The 24,224-nt window shown below is 39.5% G+C and overlaps 1 protein-coding gene across 6 annotated transcripts in view; it reads left to right on the top strand.

Annotated features, from left to right (window-relative positions):
• Window positions 1–1,514: 1,514 nt before the first annotated feature.
• CWC22 (CWC22 spliceosome associated protein homolog) overlaps window positions 1,515–24,224 on the top strand; it is a 47,943-nt gene continuing 25,233 nt past the window's right edge. Inside the window, exons 1-13 of one of the 6 annotated variants that reach the window (XM_043505426.1) lie at window positions 5,786–5,926; window positions 6,508–6,604; window positions 6,851–6,971; window positions 9,895–9,962; window positions 10,893–11,006; window positions 11,195–11,446; window positions 12,697–12,825; window positions 18,891–19,059; window positions 19,610–19,663; window positions 20,510–20,645; window positions 20,751–20,957; window positions 21,081–21,143; window positions 22,131–22,223. In XM_043505426.1, coding sequence (XP_043361361.1) covers window positions 6,945–6,971; window positions 9,895–9,962; window positions 10,893–11,006; window positions 11,195–11,446; window positions 12,697–12,825; window positions 18,891–19,059; window positions 19,610–19,663; window positions 20,510–20,645; window positions 20,751–20,957; window positions 21,081–21,143; window positions 22,131–22,223 — 1,312 coding nt within the window. In that variant the 5' untranslated portion in view covers window positions 5,786–5,926; window positions 6,508–6,604; window positions 6,851–6,944. Of the gene's footprint in view, window positions 1,754–4,811; window positions 4,983–5,518; window positions 5,707–5,785; window positions 5,927–6,507; window positions 6,605–6,850; window positions 6,972–9,894; window positions 9,963–10,892; window positions 11,007–11,194; window positions 11,447–12,696; window positions 12,826–18,890; window positions 19,060–19,609; window positions 19,664–20,509; window positions 20,646–20,750; window positions 20,958–21,080; window positions 21,144–22,130; window positions 22,224–24,224 lie in introns of those variants that run through there. The other 5 variants (XM_038421815.2, XM_038421817.2, XM_038421816.2 and 2 more) reach the window with 5 other exon arrangements.

The following is a 24,224-nucleotide window of genomic DNA, read 5'->3' as shown; positions in this document are numbered from 1 at the left end:
TCCTCATGTTATTTCTCCCCCCACCCCACCCCCCACCAGCAACCACACACCACACAACAGAACCACTAACCCAGGAACCTATCCTTGCAACAAAGCCCGTTGCCAACTCTGTCCACATATCTATTCAGGGGATACCATCATAGGGACTAATCACATCAGCCACACTATCAGAGGCTCCTTCACCTGTGCATCTACCAATGTGATATATGCCATCATGTGCCAGCAATGCCCCTCTGCCATGTACACTGGCCAAACTGGACAGTCTCTACGTAAAAGAATGAATGGACACAAATCAGACATCAAGAATTATAACATTCAAAAACCAGTTGGAGAACACTTCAATCTCTCTGGTCACTCGATCACAGACCTAAGAGTGGCTATCCTTCAACAAAAAAGCTTCAAAAACAGACTACAACGAGAGACTGCTGAATTGGAATTAATTTGCAAACTGGATACAATTAACTTAGGCTTGAATAGAGACTGGGAATGGATGAGTCATTACACAAAGTAAAACTATTTCCCCATGGTATTTCTCCCTCCCACCCCACCCCCCACTGTTCCTCTGATATTCTTGTTAACTGCTGGAATTAGCCTACCTTGCTTGTCACCATGGAAGGTTTTCCTCCTTTCCCCCCCCTGCTGCTGGTGATGGCTTATCTTAAGTGATCACTCTCCTTACAGTGTGTATGATAAACCCATTTTTCATGTTCTCTGTGTGTGTGTATATAAAGTTCTCCTCTGTTTTTTTCCACCAAATGCATCCGATGAAGTGAGCTGTAGCTCACGAAAGCTTATGCTCTAATAAATTTGTTAGTCTCTAAGGTGCCACAAGTCCTCCTTTTCTTTTTCCATAGTTAAGGTTGAAGTTAGTTTTTCACAAAAAGCCTGACTTTCAACAGCCCTTCCTCCAAAATTCAACATGCAAGTTCCCCTAAAAATCTCATGCCACATCTACCCAGGGGTAGAGTTACCTAGGGCGCATCTTCCTTCGGGTCTTAAAATACTCCCTACTTCCTACTTTTAAGGCGGCGGCTCATTTTAATCCAAAAATGGGGTCAGCTTTTAAACTCCCCCTCCCTGCTCGTGCTGAGCCAGTGACCCCCAGGTCGGCAGGTGGCCTGCAGCATTTGAGTAGCTTCAAAGCTTCTCAGCCTTCGAGAGCAGGGGGATCCTGAGCCCCAGGCCGGGAACAGCGCACTTCTCTGCGGGGGCTGCGGCTGCGGCCCGGGGCAGCGATAGGCCTCGCGGGGGGAGAGGGGGGGCACTGCAGGGAGCCTAGAGGCGCAAGCGCACACGTGAGTCCCCGGAGCCCCACCCCGTGGGGCCGCCCCACTGCACCTCGGGAAACCGCTCGCGCGCAACACCGCCTCCGCTCGGGTCGCACTGCACGCTGGGAACTGTCGTTTCGGCCGTTTGAGGCTCCATGGCCGCCATGTTGCTGACGTAGAACCCGCCCGCTGTGCGGGTCGCTGGGTTATTTTCTGCATTTCTTTTTCGCTATTATTAACTCGGCTTAGCACCAAATACATACCGTTAACATTAGTCAGATCACCGCGGTGCTACTGCACTGCCGGCGGGAAAACCCCGCCCCCCGCGTCGCACCGGAAGTAAAGTTACTTCCGGTAGGATGGCGGCCTGGGGGAGAGTGAGGTAAGCTCTGGCTGTGGGGGAACCTCCTCGTCTCCCCTTCCGCTCCTGGCGGCGGCTGCTGTCCCCTGCCGGGGCCTCTCTGTCACCTTGCGTGTGGAGCATGGTGAGGGCGGGGGATCGCGGGCTATGACAAAGGGCTGCCTTGGGACGGGTGGCCGAGGCGGACGCTAGCCGCCCGTCCCTTCTCCCCCCATCTCCCCGCTATCCGCACAGGCTCAGCGCCCACCCAGCCCCCTTTTCCTGAAAGGGCGCTGCTGTCGCAGTGGGCCGCCCACGTTAATGCACCGGCTGCTAGGTCGGCCCCTCGCGAGCCTGTCTTTGGGTCCAAGCTCCTCACGCTGCAGCACCTGCCTCTGCGGAAAGGGCTTCTCGCCGTTTCACCGCTGCTCACGGGCCGGGAGCGTCCGAGGTGGGAACTGGCGCCTCTCAGTCACTAAAAAGCCGGCTCTACCCTTAAAAATCGCAGCGATCAAGCTACTTCGCCCAGGACTGTGAACGGTGTCGTGCCCTGAGCACCGTATGACCTCGACCTCCCCCCCGGTGTAGGCACGGCTACGTGGAGGGAAGACTTTTTCCATCAAATTCTTTGCTACCTTTCAGAAAGGTGCAATAATGACCTCGAAGGAAAAATCCTTCAGTCCCTACGTAGCTATGCTGCTGAGGTGCAAGTAGTATAGATGTAGCCTAAAAAAGCAGATAAAACTGAGGAACAATAGAGACTCTGGAGCGTGCAGGTTGTTTTCAGGCTTCACAAATCGCTGTGTTAGTCTTCACTTGCAAGTTTAAGCTGCTTAAGCAACCTAAGCAGTCATGGGATAAGAGTTCTCTCATGGATTGGTAACTGATTAAAAGATAGGAAACAAAGGGTAGGAATAAATGGTCAGTTTTAAGAATGGAGAGAGGTAAATAGTGGTGCCCCCCAGGGATCTGTACTGGGCCGAGTCCTATTTAATATATTCATAAATGATTTGGAAAAAGGGATAAACAGTGAGGTGGCAAAATTTGGAGAAGATATAAAACTACTGTAGCTACCAGGCAGACTGCAAAGAGCTACAAAAGGATCTCTCAAAACTGGGTGACAGGCAACAAAATGGCAGATGAAATTCAATGTTGATAAATGCAAAGTAATGCACATTAGAAAACATCCCAACTATACATATAAAATGATGAGGTCTAAATTAGCTGTTACCACTCAAGAAAAAGAGATCTTGGAGTCATTGTGGATAGTTCTCTGAAAACATCCACTCAATGTACAGCGGCAGTTAAAAAAGTAAACAATATTGGGAATCATTAAGAAAGAGATAATAAGACAGAAAATATCATATTGCTGCTGTATAAATCCATTGCATGCCCACATCTTGAATACTATGTGCGGATGTGGCCGCCCCATCTAAAAAAAATATAATGGACTTGGAAAAGGTTCAGAAATGGGCAACAAAAATGAATAGGGATATGGAATGGCTTCCATATGAGGAGAGATTAATAAGACTGGGACTTCTCAGTTTGGAAAAGTGACGACTAAAGGGGATATGATAGAGGTCTATAAAATCATGACTGGTGTGGAGAAAGTAAATAAGGAAGTGTTGTTTACTCCTCATAACACCAGAGCTAGGGGTCACCAAATGAAATTAATAGATAGCAGCTTTAAAACAAACAAAAGGAAGTATTTTTTCACACAACGCACAGTCAACCCTGTGGAACTCCTTGCCAAAATTTTTGGTGGCCTCAGAGTGCGGCCACCAACAGTTGCTGGTGGCTGCTCTGACAATTTTTCCTAAAATACTTAATTAACTTTAGGAGAAACAAATAAATAGGCACATCAAAATTCCCCCATAATTAATTTATTGCTAGCTAATAAGTCTGCTGCTGTGAAAAGTGATTTTTGTACGTTTGTTAATATCACTTTTCACGGCCTCCCAGCTAACTAACAAGTCTCTGCTGTAAAAAGGGATAGTGACACTTTTCACAGCAAACTTACTCAGCCCCAGCAACTCTGGGGACAAATTAAGCCCTGGACGGGGAGATGGATGGATAGGCAGCAGGGGCCAGGGATGATGAGGGGTGGGGGAGGCAGCGGGGAGCCAGAGTCTGAAGTCTGAGGGATGTAGCCTCAGGAGGGAGCTGGAAGCCCTGGCGCTATAGCTGAAGCCGGGCAGCCAGGAGATGAGGCCTTGCTGCCAGGTGGGTGGGCTGGAGCCTGTCACTCCACCATCCCAGGGCTGAAGCCCGATCCCCACCACACCTGGGAAGATGGGGAACTCCCAGGATGGCTGCTCCTCCAGGGTTGTGTCCCAGGTGTCTCCAGAGGTGGGCAGGGCCCAACGCCTGCTGACAGCCCCAGCAACCAGCACCAAGGTGGCACATCCAGAAGGAACAGGCAGGGGCAACTCCTTTGCCCCCCCAATCACTGCCCAGGAGGCTGTGGCTGCAAGAAAAGCCCCTGGTGGCCGCATTTGAGAAACATTGATCTGGATCATTCCTAACAGGTGTTCTTAAAAATCTCCAATGATGGAGGTTCCACAGCCACCATAGGCAATTTATTCCAGTGCTTAGCTACCCTGACAGGAAGCTTTTCCTAATGTCCAACCTAAACCTCCATTGCTGCAATTTAAGCCCATTGCTTCTTGTCCTATCCTCAGCAGTTACGAAGAACAATTTTTCTTCTTCCTCCTCGTAACAACTTTTTATGTACCTGAAAACTGTTATGTTCCCTCTCAGCCTTCTCTTTTTCAGACTAAACAAACCCAATTTTTCAGTCTTCCCCCATAAATCATGTTTTCTAGACCTTTAATCATCTTTTATTGCTCTTCTCTGGACTTTCTCCAGTTTGTCGACATCTTTCCTGAAATGTGCCCAGAACTGGACACAATGCTCCAGTGAGGCCTAATCAGGCCGGAGTAGAGCGGAAGAATTACGTCTCGTGTCTTGCTTACAATATTCCCGCTAATAATTCAAGAATGATGTTCGCATTTTTTTGCAACGGTGTTACACTGTTGACTCATATTTAACTTTTTGTCTACTATGACCCCCAGATCCCTTTCCGCAGTACTTTTTCCTAGGCAGTCATTCCCCATGTGTGCAACTGATTGTTCCTTTCTAAGTGGAGTACTTTGCATTTGTCCTTACTGAATGCGGCCACCAGGGACTTTTATTGCAGCCACAGCCTCCTGGGTGGGGGGGAGGGAAGGGAGGAGGAAGAGTAGCAGCTCCTCACCCTTCCTGTTTCTCCTGGATGCCCTGCCTTGGTGTTGGTTGCTGGGGCTGCCAGTAGGGGTTGGGCCCTGCTCCCCTCTGGAGACACCTTAGCACAATGCTGGAGGAGCAAGCACCCAGTGAGTTCCTCACCTTCCCGGGGTGGTGGGGCTCAGGCTTTGGGATTTAGCCCTGGGCTGGCAGGCTCTGGCCGCGGGGCTTCAGGCTCCAGTCCCGGGTTCCAACTGCATGGCAGCAGGCTCCAGCCATGGGGCTTCAGGCTCTAATCCCTGCTGCCCCCACCCCCCATATCCAGGGCTTAATTTGTCCCCAGGCTTGCCAAGGCTGAGTAAGTATTCTGTGAAAAGTGATACTTCTATGTTTGTTAATATCACTGTTCACAATGGACTTACTAGCTATCAATAAATAAATTACAATTATTTGAATGTGTATATATATGCATATTTCTTTGTTTTTCCTAAAGCTAATTAAGTATTTTAATCAGGGAAAAAGTATGAGAGTGGCCACCAGCAAGCGTCCTCTCTTTTGTTTAGGATGCACTTCCTTTTCCAGAGTACTCAAAAAAAAAAAAAAAAAAAAACCAAAAAAAAAAAAAACCACCTAATTTCAAAGACAAGTGTATTTGGTAAACTCCTTTTTTTCCCACAATCCTTGCTCTCTCCCATAATAGCCAAGTTTCAGAACTTAACTATCTTCATTTGTAATACAACTATTTGTGCTTGCATTTCTAAAATCAGGGAAGCTAGAATAATGTCTGACAAAATTCTCTTACATAAGATAAAAATATTGCTCAGAAGATAAAAATATACTTAACCTGACTGAATTCAGTATATTCTGTGTTTGGTAAGTTATAGATGTACTGCCTTTCCTTTGTCTCTTTGTTTGTTTGTTTGTTTTTGTTCACTGATATTTTTTCTAGTTACTAGTCCTATATACTTTATATAGAAGGGAAAGATCTTTAAATCAGGAAATTAGAAAAGACAAAAGGCAATAAGAGAGAGTGATTTTCTTCTGGCTCAAACATCCAGTTTTCACCCGAGATTTATAAAAAAGTGGTGCTGCTGTGAGAATTTTCTTTCTGGCCTGCCAAATGTTATCTTGCAATTGAAATGCTGTTAAAATACTGAGATGAAAAGCAACTGGAACAGTCTTCAGCTTTCTGCTGCTTTTCAGCATTGCCAATGTGGATTTTATGTTAAGAGGTTAAATCTTCCTTCCCCTGATGAGAGTTTGAGGCAATGTCTTACTGAAAAGTATAATCCATAGGATGACAAGATTGTAGCTGGGAGCAGACTTGGGCAAACAAAGCTCTCTCTTAATTTTGGCTTTGTGATGAACGAGGGGGGAGGGATAGCTCAGTGGTTTGAGCATTGGCCTGCTAATGTGAGTTCAATCCTTGAGGGGGCCATTTAGGGATCTGGGGCAAAAATTGGGGAGTTTTCCTGCTTTGAGTAGGGGGTTGGACTAGATGATCTCCTGAGGTCTCTTCCACCCCTGGTATTCTATGATTCTATGAACAATATCCAGTTCACAGAATGGAAATTAATACTGCCTTTATTTGGAAGTGTATTTGATATCTTTATGATCATCTTGATTATTCTAAAATTTAATTTTAAATTTTAATTAGAATCTTGTTTTACGCAGGTACACCTGTTTTCAGTCTCAGACCATTAGAAAATACTGAATTCAGACAGACTTGTTCTGATAGAATAATATTTCTGTTTTATTTAAGAGAATTTTGGTAGGTGTTATCCATGTTTTTCTATTTTTAGCAGATTAAAACATAAATAAAATATAATGTAACTTTAGTTATATGCAGCAATAAGAAATATTCAAGTTAATGTTTTGGTGAGATGATTTCTAAACTTGATTCTTTTAAAGTTTTTTGTAAAGATCACAACTCATTTCTCCAGTGATTGTTTTACCTTTAAAAATAAATCTAAATATTGTTTAATCAGTTATGAAATGTGTTGTTTATCTTTTGTAGGTGAAACATTTTTTCACAAGAGACCCCACGTTTGAGTTGAGTACGTTACCATTATTTCTGCAAGTTCAGAACTTTCAGTGATCTACAGGAAAAAATGAAGAGTAGAGTGGCACACATAAATGTAAGTATTGTGAAGTTCAATTTTTCAGGAGAAATACAATATTGTTTGGGGATTTTTGTGTGAGTTTAGTATGTAGAGGCCTATTTCCACTTCATATATGAACACAAATTCCCTTAATTTCAATAGGAGTTACATGTATTCTCTCCCCAATGTATGCTGTATCATAATTAAGAACAAGAAGTATTATTACTTAAACCAGCAAACTGCAGCTGGTTGATGTACAGATATTCTTAACAACAGATGTTCCAAGTGCACCTGGCAGCAATGTGAAAAGGGAATGAAGTGTGAAGAGAAGTGGGTAAAAGATGGAAACAGTTCAGAACAAAGCATGAATGAGTTGAGGCATAATGATGGGTTATGAGAATGGTGGGGAGGGGAAATTGATTGCATCTTTCTCTAGATTATGATATTAGTTATTCATCTTACTGTCATGCAATCAATATTGTAAATATGGTATTTGGATTCCTACAATTCTGAAAAACCTATTTCTTACAGTGAAGGGTCCTGCTCTTTCAGAATCTGAACGTTGTATGTTTCAGAAGGGACAGGTGCAGTATTGTTAGGAATATAGCAGCAAGCAAAACTTCTGTTTGCAAATATAGACTTTCTTCTAGAGTATTGGCTTCATGATTCTATCTCTATGAAGTTAAATATTTTTCATGTAATTTCATTCACAGATAATGTATATAAAAACTTCCCTTCAGATAACAAAATAGAGAAATGTTACCAATACAGTTGAGATCCAGCTAATTTACTTTGAAAGCTAAATATCTGCAGAAATAATGGAATTTTTTTATTACTTTCCAGCTCTTGGAGTGTTTCTTGCATGAGTTTATAATAATTAAGTAATTAGTAGACGGAATTTTTAGAAATTAATTTATAGTATAGAATTGCTCACTTTAGAGTTTTGTCTTCTGGTCATCACATAGTCATGAAATACATGTTATGCTTAGAGATTATATCAAGAAGTATTTTTTCTCATTTATTAATGAAAGGTGCTTGATCATTAGCCTGAAGTCTGCAGGAGACTAAAATCCTGCATTTATCTTCAGAAAGCATAGCACAAGCATCGATAATGCAAATGTCTTTATGCAGCTCTGACAATGTGTTTGAACTCTGGTCTGGAAGGACAGTGTTTTAGGACTGGGAGCAGGTATTATATATGGGGTGTTGGGGAAAGCTGAAAAGTTCTTCCACGTTCTTTCCGCTTGAGATGCAAAAGTCAGACACCACTCACGGTAGATCGTGCAGCTGTTCAAAATATGATCATGGATATTTTGCTGAGCTTGGCTCCCCAAAGGGCTCAACTCCATAAATTGGATTAGAAAGGGAAAAAGTACTCACAGTAAACTATAGATGTTCATGATATGATACTCCCTCTGCTTTCTTATCTGATTTGATCAGAAGTAAAATAGTTAACATTTTTAATGTTTTAAACATTTTTGGAGTTAACACCTATTGAGATGCTTGTGGCAGTTCATGTATCCCAGAGCTGTTGTTTCAGATTCCCTGCAAACTCATGCAGACATTGCATTGATCGTACTAAGGACTTGACTACGCTGGGATTTTTTTCCTTGCAAACCCCATTGTAGATGTGCTGCACAGGTGCAACTGGCCCACTTTGCACCATTGCAGATTTTTCTGTAGAATGAGGTGGGGGGCATCTTTCAACCCTAAGGGCTAGAAATGTGCCTTTTTAAAATAAGTTGAGATTCGGGAACACATGATAGCAACTTAAAAAACTAAAGTATTGGCTGACTGAGCCAGCATGAGTCAGCCCAGTTGGACCCTGGATGGGAGGATATTTCAGTCTTCATTTTTGCAGGTATTACTATTTTTCCTAGAAGCTTCAGTCGGGATCCAGTTGTACTCTGTACAGCATATAGCACAAATAGACCCTGCTCCAAGTAATAAAAAATATAATTTCCTTTGTTAAATATTCAAACATTATTTGGTATTGCTGTCTATCAGTAGGACCTGTTATTAAGCAGATGTCACTTGTATTCAACTGGCTAGCTTTCTAAACTTATATTTGACTGGCTCCAAGGTGATATAGAAACTAGTATGTCAGCTTGTTAGTGGGCACACTGCCATCCAGATAGATGGAGTGAGGGTCAATCTATATACTGTATGAATATTGGTGACAGAACTCCAGTCCAGGAATGTTGTAAACAGCTCTTGGTATGGTGTTTCTGCATCAAGGTGATGGGTTACTCTACTTAATAGGGTTGGGTTTTTTTGCCAGATGGTATCATTTTGTGGTTCTGGTGAATAGGAATAATATTTTTCAGAGGGAGGAGTTAAATGTTACAATGAAAGGATAGAACTCAACAGAGATGGTTGCTAAGCAAAGCCAAATTAATTGTGAAAGAGCTTGGTAAGCTGTAGGAACCTATTTATAACTTCTTTTGTAGATCTATTGTAAGTGTACTTCTGATCATTCTGAATCACGTGTGCGGCTTTGGTTCATTTTGTGAACAGAGGTATTAACTTTACAGTGAAATTTTTGTTACTTGACAGATTTGTAAAGTGATTGCAATTTTAACCTTTGAAAAGTACATTTATAGAATTGTTTAAATGATAAATGTATGATTTAGAAAATGTAAAACCAAGGGTACAATGTAACTTGGACAGATAAGAAAAATGAGGCAACTGCATAGAAATTTAGGAGAGAGGAGACGTTATGGAAAAAGTGGATTATAAAGAGGAATTTGGACGAGAAAAAAGGGAGATCATTGTTAAACAGTGGGTGGAATAGGAGATTGTTCAAAGTATGGGGGGTGGCATGACAGCAGGTGTAAAATTTCAGAGTGGGAGAAGGACCTAAAATAATCGTTCATATAAGAAGATAGATATGCTTAGTAAATATACTATTATATAAAATGTACTGGGGTCTAAATTAATTTAATACTTTGTTTTAAAGCATGGCTCCAGTTATGAAAGAAGAGAGAGCCATAGCTCTCGCCGGAGGAGTTCCTCTCCAGAAGACAGGTAAACAAGTATTTTTTTGTAATTGCCTTTAATAGTAGTTAAAATCGTGTGTAATCTTCATCCAGAATGAATCAGATAAGTACAACAAAACACATTTTTGTTTCATATTTTTCACTTATGCTAATAAGTGAACATGAAAAATATAGTTATAGACTTAATACAATGTCACTAATTGTGGCTGAAAATGGGAGAGCAGTAATCGAATATGAAAGATTTTAAGACTCTTCAATGTTCATTCTGAATACTGAACAGCTTTAAATGGAAATTGGATTCCAGTCTCTTGCATGGCTCCAGTGCTGTTAACCACAATTATCACTTTATAGCAAGGTTATGGATGTCAGCTAGAGACTCAAAAATGCCATTTCTTGTGCTGTCTACCATACGTAAGGCATGAACTAAATTCTTTCAGGGTAACTTTCTTTTAATTTCTATTTCACTTACAGTGAACATTCTGTGGTACTTAAACATAAAGTATGTTTTCTTTTATGCCAGTTCATATGGTATACTTAACTCTGCACAAGTAAACAAAGGTGACAAATACAGTGAATGGATACATTCAGTGGGCTGTCTTGTGACTTGCATAGGGCTGAGTATACTCAATATTTAACTTCATTACTATTTATCATTTAACTCTGAGCCCTGAGTTTTCTTTTATAATGTTTCTTTTAAAGATCACACCCCATCAGATTAATTTTTGTTTATCACTAGGACTATATGATTTATTAAAGTGTGCATCTTTCTGTCTTGAATTATATATTAATAATGAGGCTCAGTTCATTGGTATAAAATTGAGGCCTACAGGTTTTTAAAACATTGGTATGTGTGCAATCAATCCATGATTGAAAAACAAACTCCAGAGAGTACAATTCCTGTAAACTAGAAATTTAATAAAGCTATACTAAAAAGGTTTTTGTTTGGGGATGGGAGTAGGTATGCAGAGCGTGAGAGGTCTTGGTCCCCAAGAGACAGAGGTTACTCTGATCACAGCAAGTATGATCAAGAATATTCAGGAAAGGGGCGTGATGACAAAACTGTGGAAACCAGGTGAGTGTTAAGTATTTGAAAATGAAAAGGTGTTCATTCTGCTTAATATAATTTTTCAACAATTAGTATTTTGTTTAAAAGTAAAACCATTACACTGGCCTTGGTCTGAATTCTTAACAATATGTTCAGCCTTCATCTCCATAAGATGGGAATTCTTTAACGTTTACTTTCCAACTTTTGTCTGATAGGGGCTTGGGGAGAGAGACTCCACAAGAGAAGGGGAGAGAGAGGGAATCTGATCGAAGAAAACAGAAAAAATTCCCTTCACCTGACAGAAAAAGTTCAGAAAGATCAGTACTCCAGAGCTCACTTGGTCACGATGAACCTCCTTCAAAGAAGAGAAAAGAAGAGCTGGATCCAATTCTCACCCGTACAGGTGGTGCATACATTCCTCCAGCAAAGCTCAGGATGATGCAGGAACAAATTACCGATAAAAATAGGTAAGTCAAAGTTAACAAATATCACAATTAACAGGATTTACTGGCATAGTAGAGCACTGTAAAACAGAAGTGTAAAATATTTTTGATTGGCTGATCAGACATGAAAGTTGTTCAAAACCTGTGAAATGCAGAAACAGCAATGCCATGTGCTGTAATTTTTAGGGTTGTGACCTACCTTTGAAATGTAAAAAGTAGTAAATAAATATGCATCATAAATGTGTATGTTGATATTTTATCCTGTAAAATAGCTTCGGAATATCTTCTTGTTTAATTAAAATATATCAAAATATTTTGCGAACGTTGATAGTTATGAGTACAGTGGACATACACAGCAAAAAGGGGTCGGAATACATATATTTTCCAATTTTCTTTTTTTTTTTTTTTTTTAAAAAAAGGTGGGGGTTCCTTTAATTCATAAGTACTTGTGCTACTACTGGAATTTCTTTTTTTAGTCGCCAAGAATGAGGAGTGAATTCATATTTAGTGATTGTAGATGTTAATCCTACGTATTCATAAATAAGAAACATGATTACATGGAAAGGGGTATGAGCCTGTATAATTTGTGACATTTTTCTGTGTTACAAAGTAATTTTGGCAGGAACTGTAAATATGCCAAAATCAAATGTCTTCTTTGCAAACAAAATTAATGTTTTTCACAATTCCTTAGGAAGTCTTTCAAAAATCTAAAAGGAGGACTTGTGGCACCTGTTCGTCTCTAAGGTGCCACAAGTCCTCCTTTTCTTTTTGCGAATACAGACTAACACAACTGCTACTCTAAAACCTTTCAAAAATCTATTATTGAATATTTCAGTTAAGTCTTAATTATATTGTGGTGGTGGGTTTTTTTTTTTGAAGTATAATATTTTAGTATAATACTGTTTAACATTCCTGTATGTTCTTCATTTGTTCTAGTTCATTTCTTCTGCTTGCTATTAGCAGAGAGATTTGTGGGATAAAGTTTTCTCTTTTCTTTCTTCTCCGTAGAAAACCATACTTCAGCATTAGCTTTACAGTTTTTATTGGGTTTGGGGGGAGAGAGAGAGAGAGTTTTTGTAAATCAGATTGGTTTAGTGGTATTGAGTTACTGTCAGTATGATCATAAAACCAAAATTGAAAAAGGCAGCAAAATATATTGTAAGCATTGCACCTTGGGGTTCCTATTGACTACAAATTAATTTCACATTTTTATATTAAAGTGTATTTATAGTGTACCTAGATATACCTGTATTAATGTAATATTTTCATAATAGCTTAGCATATCAAAGGATGAGTTGGGAAGCCCTGAAGAAGTCAATCAACGGTCTTGTCAATAAGGTGAACGTTTCTAATATAGAAAATATCATCCATGAACTTCTTCAAGAAAATATTGTCAGAGGAAGGTAAGTGTCAAATGATTGTTTCATAACAAATAATTCTTTTTAGTTTTTTCTGTTTATAATATGTAAAGAATAGTAACGCTAAGACAAACTCAGAATAGTCAGATTTTTAAATAACTCTGAAACTCTTCTATGCTATAAAAGGAAGAATCTGCATGGAAAACAAGAATGGTTTGTTTGCAGAGAAAACACATTTGCTGCTGATAGGTTGGAAAAAACAGAGTAAGGGGTTACCCATTCTTTGCCTAAGTAGTTTTCATTTTAGGAATACTTTTTTTATTCCTAATTACAGGTGTATCAGTGGAGAAAATCACTTTTAAAAAAAAATCCGCATCTAGTAGTGTGCTTATGATCACTGCTGTCTGATGTGCTGTGCCATAATTATCCTTGCCTTTGTAACCTTTATGAGTGTCTCATAATATTTAATGCATTTATCTTTACAATACCTCTGTGAGGTAGGGAAGTACTGTTGTTCCCATGGGCACAGAAAGGCTAAGTGACTTGGGCAAGGCCACGTGGGAAGTCTGTGGCAGAGCAGGGATTTGAACTCAAGTCTTCCAAATCCTAGAGTAGAGCTGTAATTGCTGAACCATATTTCCTCTCGGTTCTACTTGTCCATTTCTCTCTGATATATAGACAGTGCAGAATATCTCTGACCTAACAGCTGGTGTTAGATGGCTCATATCCTTTTTTTTTTTTTTTCCCTCCCCTTCAGCTCCCTCAGTTTATGCCTCTGTGTTTAATCTAGCAAGATAAATCCTCAAAAACATTTTGAAAAAGGAGAAAAATTACATTAATCTCATTAATTATAATATTAATTTCATGCAGTAGTTATTTCATATTGGTATAAACATTAGATATTAAACTACAGTCAGCAGTCTTAAAATTAATAAAGATATATTGATATCAGAACAGCTAATCCAGAAAAATAGAGATGCCCTCTTTGTTTTTAATGTGAGAAGTAAAAAAGCCTTTTGATCTTCTACTAAGATTGGCAAGAAAGAGAAGCAGAAAAACCAAGAGCAACACATTCTGACTTGAACAAAGGCAATTATGTCTAGAACGAGCAATGTTAAAAATACCTGGAAATACATATTTTTGTTGTTGCTATAGGCGGACTATAACACCTGCTATAATGTAAATGTTACAATTATGGTACTGTTAGGGCAGGGGTGGGGAACCTATGGCCCACGGGCAGGATTTGGCCTGCTGCCTAATTTCATCCAGCCCGCAGCAAGTCTCAGTGCCGCAGGCTGGAAGCCCTGAGCCCCGATTTTTCCTCCCTACACGGGGCTAGAGCCGCAATCCATGGCTCGCCCTGTTGTGGGGGGAAGCTAGGGTTGCCAGGCCATTAAAAGTCCGGTTGGCTCCGGACAGCTCCTGGAAGCCTCTGGTATGTCCCTGCTGCCCATGCGCGCAGGTGCAATCAGGGAAGCTAAGCGCAGTGCGTGCGGCTGCAGGCAGTATGCACTGTACAGTGCCGCCTGGCCACACCTCTACCTAGGGGCCGGATTCGGCCGCTTCCAGAAGCAGCGTGAAGTCAGGGCAGACTGGGAGCCTGCCTTAGCCCCGTTGTGCTGCCAACCGGGAGTCACCTGAGGTAAGTGCTGCCCAGCTGGAGCCCACAGCTTGAACCACTTGCCCCCCCAGGTCGGAACCCCCTCCAAGACCCTGCACTGCTTCCCACACCCTAACCCCCTGTCCTAGCCCTGAGCCTACTCCTGCATTCCAAACCCCTTGGCCCCAGCCCAGAGCCCCCTCCTACTCCCTAAACCACTCATCCCCAACCTCACCCCAGATCCCACATCCCCAGCCGGGGGTCCTCACCACCTCTTGCATCCCAAATCCCTGTCCCAGCCCAGAGCTTCTCCCCCCCATACCCTGAACTCCTCATTTCTGGCCCACCCTGGAGCCTAGGGGAAGCCCTTAGCCTACACACGTACACACACGCCCCCCCCCCCCATGGGGCTGGAGCTACGAGCGTCGGCTAACCCCGCTACAGGGGGAAGCTCCGACCCTCCGCGCTACACCCCAAGGGGCTGTGTATATCCTGTGACTGATTTTTTTCTGTGGGTCAGTGGCCCCTATAGAAAAAAGGTTCCCCACCCCTGTGTAAGGGTATATCTACACAGGGATAAAATACCTGCAGCTGGGCTGGGTCAGCTAACTTGGGTTCACGGGGCTGAAAATTTGCTGTATAGATATTCGGGCTCTGGGACCGTGCGAGGTTGGATAGTCCCAGAGCTCAGGCTCCAACCTGAGTCCGAATATCTAGAAAGTGGTTTTTTAGCCCTAAAGCCCAAATCAGCTGACCTGAGCCAGCCGTGCCATGCTATGGGGCTTTTATCCCCGGGTAGATATGCCTTTAGTGGAGAGGGATGTATTGGGTATGCTAATTTTTTTTTTAATCTGAAAGCGGGGGGGAGCCAACTGTTGCAGAAAATCTAAAAACAAGAAATAACTATCTAGCTCCCAGGCATCATTTCTAGCAGGAGGTGACAGTAAAGTCTTTGACAGCCTATTGTAGAACAGTTTTTATTGTAGCACTTTCCTCTCTATGAATTTTATATCTGAAAAACTGTATTTTTTTTCTTACAGGCAGTGATTATTTTTAAAATATGGGTTACATAACTGTTACTAAAATAATTGTCTAGTCTCTGGGAGTTCTTTGTATGCTTCTGATAAAGCTTTTTTCTCTAGTTTTATTAAGTTGAAGGCACAAATTTTAGATATAAAAACAGCACCATTTGGCTTTATCTCATAATTAAATTGTAACTCCTAAATTGACTAAAAAAAACCTCCATAAGTTTTTAAAGGTGAATGCAAAATTGGAAAGACAATTTTTTTTTATTCAGGTGTTAAAATAGAGTCTTGATAGTTATCTTTATATCTATTTACGATGGTCCCAGAAGAAGCATAAGACTAATCTTTATGCCAAGTGAACTCTTGCACTCATGGAGAGTTCTGTTGAAAGGCAAGTAATCAGAGCGCTGTTGAGTGGAGAGCTCCATGTGGGTACATAGATCAGATTTCAAGATCCAGGTCTTGGAGGGCAAATCAGTTTTCTGTGTTACATTTGTAATAATATAGGTAAAGGCATTTTTTACATTATTTTTAGGTTCCATGTCCCCCACACTACAGAGAATGAGTAAATATTAATAAGAATTCTTTTGTTTCTGTGTTACTTAGGCTAGCCAGGAGAATAGAATGCACAGTCTTCTGCCACTCCATTAATTTTCTGGAACTAGAACAGTGTGGGAACCAGAATTTCAGTTTCATGCAAAAAATCTTCAGTTTTGAAATTTTTCATTCTGAACTGGAATAAAAACATAACTTTTGAAATTTCCTGCTGAATGAAATTTGTGAAAAAAATTTTTGTTTGGGCTCTGCCAACAGGTTTTTTTTTCTATTTCAATTTTAAATGTTATATTATAAAATAAATTTCTAAACAGTAATTTTAAAACTAAATATGTACATGTTCCATTCCCATGGGATCATTTCAGATTTTTTGAGAGAATATTATTAAAATCAGCATATTCCCTTCCCCGTAACATTTTAATTTTGGTGAATTAACGTTTTCCAGTGGAAAAAATCGGATAATTTTTCAGACAGCTCTACCTGGAAGGAGATGTTGGGGGTTGGACTAGATGACCTCCTGAGGTCCCTTCCAACCCTGATATTCTATGATTCTAAGTTAAAATGAAAATGTGGCGCATTGAGCCCAGTTTTATATAATTATTTAAATTTGGTACTACATCCACTAACTGGCAGATTACAATTTGAGTGTATACTTCAATTTAGGTTGAATAATCTACTCCTGATCTTTGGGGGTTTATGATTAGACCAATTCAGAGGATAAAATTCTCTCTCTAATATCCTAAGACCAGCATGGCTCCAACAAAACTGCAGATTTAGGATAAAAGTTGACATGCAGAATTCTGGCCTGAAAATAAATGTTTAAGTTCTGATATTGCAGTCTTCGGACACACACAGATTCTATTGTACTCACCATATGTCCTGTGAGACAAGTTAACTCTTTTATTACAGTCCAGCATATCTGAATTGTGATAGTTTTTATGTAATGGGTTCAGATGAGTAGCATGTACTAATAATATTATGCTGTATTTAGTAAGTGCGTTTGATGTGCTTGTGATATCATAGTGATACCAAAATTTAGCAAAGTGGCAAGGGATGGTGTCTTAATCTTTTAGATTCATGTCAAAACCTTAACATAGCCATTTAATGATTTGGGTGAAGTTGGAGTCCCTGAAAATGAGGAACTAATAGAATTAGGTAGTGGTAGGTATTTTGCTAGCTTCCTCATAGCTTTGCCAGTGCACTTAAATCCTGACATGCAACAGTACCGCAATTAACGTGTTGGATTTCTTTTGATCTGAGTCTGCCAATTATGCTGAACTGGGCCAAGTTGTTAACAGTAGCAGTCTTTAGTGGATGGGAAAGTAGTTAAAATAACCACTTGATCATCTCCCTGTCTCACTGTTTACGTTCTCAGAAGCAATGTTTCTTTCCCCAGCTGTCAGGTCAAAGCATAATTATGGTGTTTAAAAGTTTGCTGGTGCATGTGGGGAAAATTCCTAGCATTACCATTTGAAGACTGTTCTGGTCTTGCTGAACATCCGATTTTTCTTTGTTAGTCTTACACTGGGTTTTGGGGTTTGGTTTTGTTTTTTCGGGGTTGGTGACATTGCATAGAAACAAGATTTCTATTCCTGAGAAGTTAATTTGCTTTTGAGTATACTCATTATTAAAAAGGTCATAATTCTGTGTTTTCATAATTAACTGCAGTGGAGATGGCTGTTCTGTCACAAATAAATATTATTAATTCAGTTGAGAAGTAAGGAACAAGGTCAGATGAACTCTTAAGCCACAAAGATGCTGTTTTCACACACACTTATTTACTGTAATTAAAAAAAGGTAGCAACAGAATTACTTTTATAAGGTGTTAGTGGCCTTTTGAATAACAACCATTACAAAATTTGTAGTTATGGAAAAAAACAATTGATGGTAAGATAAATAATGTAATGATGTAAAAAAGTAATGATTAAATAATTCTCATCTAATTTTAGTGACATTTTCTGCTCTCATATTTTTTCAATTACATTATATACCTACCACACGCTTTCAGATCATATTGTTAGCTAGAGTTTGTATTTTTGGGGGGTAATTTTTTTTGTACTTTTCTTTAACTATAGATTACACACACACACACGTACGTACGTACGTATGTACGTACGTACGTTTTCCCAAATGGTCTTTTCTCTTTTACTTTTTAATAAAAAGGTTAAAGTGAGTTTCTTGCCTCTGATTTTATTTTTTCTAAATTAACTTGAAAAATTAAAAGCAGAGTTTTTTTCTTCTTGAAATAGCTTTTTTCCCAGAATGTCATCAAGAGGAGCTTCCAAAAGGATTTCACCTTTAATCTTCATTTTCTTTTTTTTTCTTTTCTCTCTCTCTCTCTCTCTCTCTCTTTTTTTTTTTTTTTTTTTTTAAAGACCAGTTGGAAGTGTAAATCATTCCTGATCTTTAGTAAAAAGTTAGTTTTTTAGTAGATAGTAGAAATAGCATTGAAATAATGGCTAGGAAATTTAACTAGGTTTAATCTTCAGTTGAGAGGTCTCAATATACAGTAACCATTGTGTTTTGTTTATTTACACTTGTCCTTTTTTAAAATGGCCTCCCTGCAAATGAATGGCTTTTGTAATTTAGGGCTAAGTTAAGAGGAAGCCAGAGATTCAGAAAGAGAGATCTAGAAAGATTAATTTTTTTCAAAGACAAACCTATTCTAGTTCTCAGATCATACAATTAATCACTGATTTAAAAATCTTATTTAAGTAAGTTGTAATCCTCTTGTTAACATTAATATGGTTTAGAATTGGTACTCCAAACATAATCCGAGGTTTTAGTATGAAAATAACCACTTGTTGGAACTACCTTTTAACTATCTGGAACACAGAATATGCTTTTGTTCTGTTCTGTAGATGATGAATGACATCATTTCATATTTTCATGATTGGCACTTATACTTGTGTGTGTACTCTTACTTACAGGGGATTGCTGTCTAGATCAATTTTGCAAGCACAAAGTGCTTCTCCAATCTTTACACACGTTTATGCAGCAGTTGTAGCAATCATCAATTCAAAGTTTCCAAATATTGGAGAACTGATTCTCAAGAGGCTAATTCTAAATTTTCGCAAAGGATATCGCAGAAATGATAAGGTATGTAAGAAAAGCTTATATAAGAACTTAAACAGTGCCACACTCTAACCAGTGATCCCACTAGTGTGTTATCCTATTACCGAGTGGTCAGTAATGTATGTTTCAAAGGAATGTGTGTGACTGCCCAGAACCTGGCAAAATGCACTATATTAATTGTAGTACTAGTGGTAGTATATCATGGTGATCTTTTTATTAAACTGACCGCATCTTATGCCCTGCAGCTTGAAGATTGAAACTCTTTTTAATTTCAGTTAATGCAACAACAATGGCTTTTTTTCTAAAGGGTACAATCCTTTTAATAATCTTAAAAGAAATGCTTCAGTATCCTGCAGCAGTGCTTTAATAGATTCATAGACTGCAAGGCTAGAAGGGAGAATTGTGATCATCTAGTCTGACCTCCTGTATCGCACAAGCCATAGGACTTCCCGGTTAATTTTAAATTTTGATATACATAAATACACAGTTTGTGAGATCTGTTTTTAAGTTGAGAGCTCTTTTCAATATGTGAGGAAACTGAAGTATATTTAACTGTTCTTTATTCATTTTTCAGCAACTTTGTCTGACAGCTTCAAAGTTCGTTGCACATCTAATCAATCAGAATGTGGTATGTTATTTTGTATTTGATATGGTTTCACACATTATGGTCGTACTACAGGTTACACTTATAGCAATCTTTGAACAGTAAAATGCTTAATTTTATTACTTTTTGATAAAGAAGCATTTCTTTAAAATAAGAACTAAGACCACACACAAATAATAATATTTGCTTAGGGACACCAGGGATCTCTTGGCCCTAGCTCTGCACTTAGGTACTGCATGAGTAGATCCTGGTGTCCACAAAGAGCCCCAGTGCCTGCAGTGGAGCTTCTATACAGGCAGAAGAATCTGTTCATGCAAAGACAGTTGCAGGATCATTGCCTAAAATAGTCAGAACCTAAACAATGTAGGGCTTTATAGATCAATATCAACCTCTTTAATTGCATCTAAAAACAAATTGGTGTCCAGCAGTTGTTTCCTTTTCTCCCTTCTAAATAAGCTTTAGCAGTAAATGTAAAGGAGTGGAGCATGAAAGGAAGGTGCCAAACTTTATTTCTCTAAATGATATTTGATGTTAGTGTTCCTTCAAAATGTGTTCCATTCCCTTCATGATGGCAAAGATTTTCTTGTATTGCTTGACTGAATGAGGACAGCCATATTTGAGTAGTAGAATAATGTCCAGTACAAAGAAGGTGCAAATATAAGAATCAGAACCCTTATTTGAAATGCTGACTTTAGTTTATGTGGAAGTGGCAATATAACTTCCCATACTGAAACGAGATGTAGCAGTCACAAAAAGCATAGTTCTTGGTCAACTAGTATTTTATAACAATAGTGCAATAAAATGGATTGTAATTTTGGAAGTCAGAGGTTCTTGCTTTTATAAAACCCTTTACTGTTTTTCTCCCTGAAGGCTCATGAGGTTTTATGTTTGGAGATGCTCACGTTGCTTCTTGAAAGACCAACTGATGACAGTATTGAAGTAGCAATTGGATTTCTAAAGGAATGTGGACTCAAATTAACAGAAGTATCTCCTAGAGGTATTAATGGTGAGTACAATTAGTTGGTATAATTACCTTTAAATCTGTAGTCTTTTTTTTTTATTAGTATCTGATCACTTCAAATTAGAATTAGTTTTTCTCTTTAATCTAAAGCAATCTTTGACCGCCTTCGCCACGTTCTTCACGAATCTAAAATTGACATGCGCGTTCAGTACATGATAGAAGTTATGTTTGCTGTACGTAAGGATGGATTCAAGGATCACCCAGTCATTCCAGAGGGACTAGACCTAGTAGAAGAAGAGGATCAGTTTACTCATATGTTACCTTTAGAAGATGATTATAACCCAGAAGATGTTCTTAGTAAGTAAGAAGTAAAAATTTAACTTCAAACAATTTCATTCTCTATGAAAACAAATTAAAATGAAACATGCAATAATTTTGTTCTGTTTCTTAGTTTAAATAAGATTTTCTTTTCTTTTAAAGATGTTTTCAAGATGGATCCTGACTTCATGGAAAATGAAGAGAAGTACAAAACCCTTAAGAAGGGTATGTAAACCAGGTTCATTTAAGCACTCAAGTGGAGTATAAAACTATGAAGCATATGATAGCATTCTAGCAAGTTTATAGATTGTGTTTTGTAGGGGGTAGTGGCAAAAGAAAATTGCCAACAATATTGTTCAGGTAAAAGCTGGTTTTAATTTTAGCTGAATTTTTCGTATTTAAATGATGATGTAAACTGCACATATGCACAATGAGACACACAACACCTTTTTTATTACAATGTACCATAAATATTGTCAATTACTTACATCCTTGTTGTAGTTACACAATTCTTAATCTGTCATTTGTGTCCCAAAGATTTGTATAGTAATAGTTTAATACACACTTAATAAAGATTTTTCTACTGTGTGTTCTTTGGCAACACTTCTGTGTTTCTAAATTACAACTCTGCTTTCAAATATGAAATCTATTATTTTAAAAGTAATATTGGTTGTAAATAAATGTAAGGCAGCTTTTTCTCCACAAGAACAGGGATCTCCTGAGAGCACTGAGTACATTGCTTTTTCTCCTGAGCCTTTGTCACAATGATTTTTCCTCTGTCCAAGAGTTGAGTTTCAACACAGAGTCCTCCATTGCTTGCCTATGCCAAACCAGTCTGTGAAAGGAATTTTTAAAATAGGTTTTTGGAAAAGTACCAACCAGTTTCCCTCTCCACCAGTTTTTCATTCTTGTATGCCTGAATTGAGTTTGGCTTTCCTACTTTGGGGGGAATCCTTTTGTCTATTTGCCATATATTTTAATATACCTGTCACTACGGTATCTAGGCCCTCTGGGGTCCCATTTTTCTAAGCCTGGTGTCAGAGTGACTTTCCTTCTGTTGAAGCTCGTTTGCAACATGTCTTCATGCTCCAGCTTTGTCAGGCTCTCCCTCCCTTAGGACTAGACATACCCCGAGATATTTGGGGCCACATCTCTGCGTCACTAGGCAAACAGTCCACCCCAGGAATATTTACTCTGGAATTTTGCTTCTAGAAATTCTTGATGAAGGTGATAGTGACTCAGAAACAGATCAAGATGCTGGAAGCAGTGAAGAGGATGAAGAAGAGGATGAAGAGGATGAAGAAGGTAGGAGTATAATTATTGACATTTACTATTGATCTTTTTTATAGTAGATCAAGAAAAGAAAATATCAGAATGTAACTTGCTATATGCTATCTGAAGCAATTGAGATTTAAAGTGTGCAATCAACAAAAATCACATTTCTATTTAAAATTTGTTTTTACTGTTACAAGATTAAATATGCTTATTTTTCTTTTTTCAATTTGTTTACTTTGTCTTTGAGAGCACTTTGTGCATATTAAGTTTCATTTTTGTTGATGGTGCATGTCCTCCCACTGGTTCTGCAAGAGGCAGCAAGGCTAAAACTGAAGAGGTGGTAGGAAGTGGGCAGGGGCCCATAGAAAGAGAAACGGCAGTAGGGAGGAATTTGTGGCTTTGTATGTTTGATTGTGTCGGTTGCACTTCAGAAAGATCCCTATAAATATAAACCAGGGAGTAGAAAAATTGTCATTTTTCTGAAGGAATTTTTAAGAACAGTTGAAGACATGCTGTTTGTGCTCCGTCTGAATGTTTTAAGGTCAATTTCAAAATTCAAGTTTGCAATTACCTTTCAATTAATGGTTTTTTAAAAAGGGAGTTTCAAGACAGGATAATTTATTGTACAGACCATTGTTACAAGTTATTTACTCCAAATAAACAATCGTATTGGCGTCTGTGCATTTTGTAGAACGTCTTATGTAATTACTGAGAAAGATATGATGGGTGAGAATAAGTTTAGATGTTTACTTCATAGGTCTGCAAAATGTAGAAGGAAAGCTCTACTCTGTTTGTAGGGTGGGAATCATTTCTTCACCAGCTTGTTACAATATTGTACAAAAAAAAAAAAAACCCACAGAAATTTACTTAGATAGCACGCTGAAGAAAAAGATGGTAATTCACAGAAGCCTGTTGTCACTTCTGTTGCATATTTGAAAACTCCCATATGAAATAGGATATTAATTTCCTTCAGAGCAGCTGTTTAGCTATTTTAGTCCTTTTTAATTCTGTTCCAGTGCATGACATCAAATATTCTTTGATGGACCACAATGGGCTTGATCCAACAACCATTGATGTAAATGAAAAGGTTCCTGTTTATATCAATGGGAGCTGGGTCTGGGTCTGGATCTGGATCTAAATACACACAATTTTGTAAGTCAGGGGTGGGCAAACTACGGCCTGGGGGCCACATCTGGCCCTTCAGGCTTTTTAATCTGGCCCTCAAGTTCCTGTCGGAAAGTGGGGTCTGGAGCTTGCCCCGCTCCAGCCAGGGAGCGGGGTCAGGGTCTTGCCTCACTCTACACGGCTCCCAGAAGCAGCAGCATATTCTCCCTCCAGCTTCTGTGTGCGGGGGCAGCAGGGGGCTCCGCACACTGCCTCCGCAGCTCCCATTTGTTGGGAATCACAGCCAATGGGAGTTGCAGGGGCAGCGCCTGCAGATAGGGCAGTATGCAGAGACACCTGGCCACCGCTCCGCGTAGGAGCCGGGGGGGGGGGAAGGGAGGGCATGCCACTGTTTCTGGGAATTGCTTGAGTTAAGCACCGTCCAGAGCCTGCCCCCCTGTATCCCTCTCATGTCCCTGCCCCAGCCCCGATCCCCCTCCCGCCCTCCAAACCCCTTGTCCCCAGCCGGAGCCTCCCCAACCCCCAATTTCATAAGCATTCATGGCCTGCCATACAATTTCCATACCCAGGTGTGGTCCTTGGGCCAAAAAGTTTGCCCATCCCTGGTGTAAGTAATTGCCTTTATTAAATTTTGTATTAAACATTTTGGTTTAATTTTGTAGTCCTTGTTCAAGTTCTGGATGACTAAACATCAGCCAGCATATGAAAAGAAAATGTTCACTCAGTTAGTCCCAGATCATAAACAGGTGTCTGTATTCTGCACAGACGTATGGTTCTGCCCTTTGCAAAATCAGGACCTTAATACATGTATCATTGAAAATTGTGAATAACTTGTGAATTTGATTTCTTTTTTTTAAGTTGTAGTCTCACATCATGCAAGTACCAGTGTTTTTTGTAAACATTTAC

Source organism: Dermochelys coriacea, chromosome 11 (genome assembly GCF_009764565.3).
Source record: "Dermochelys coriacea isolate rDerCor1 chromosome 11, rDerCor1.pri.v4, whole genome shotgun sequence".
Lineage (NCBI taxonomy): Eukaryota > Metazoa > Chordata > Testudines > Dermochelyidae > Dermochelys > Dermochelys coriacea.
Note: the sequence above shows the minus strand (reverse complement) of the source record. Positions and strands in the feature narration are given on the sequence as shown.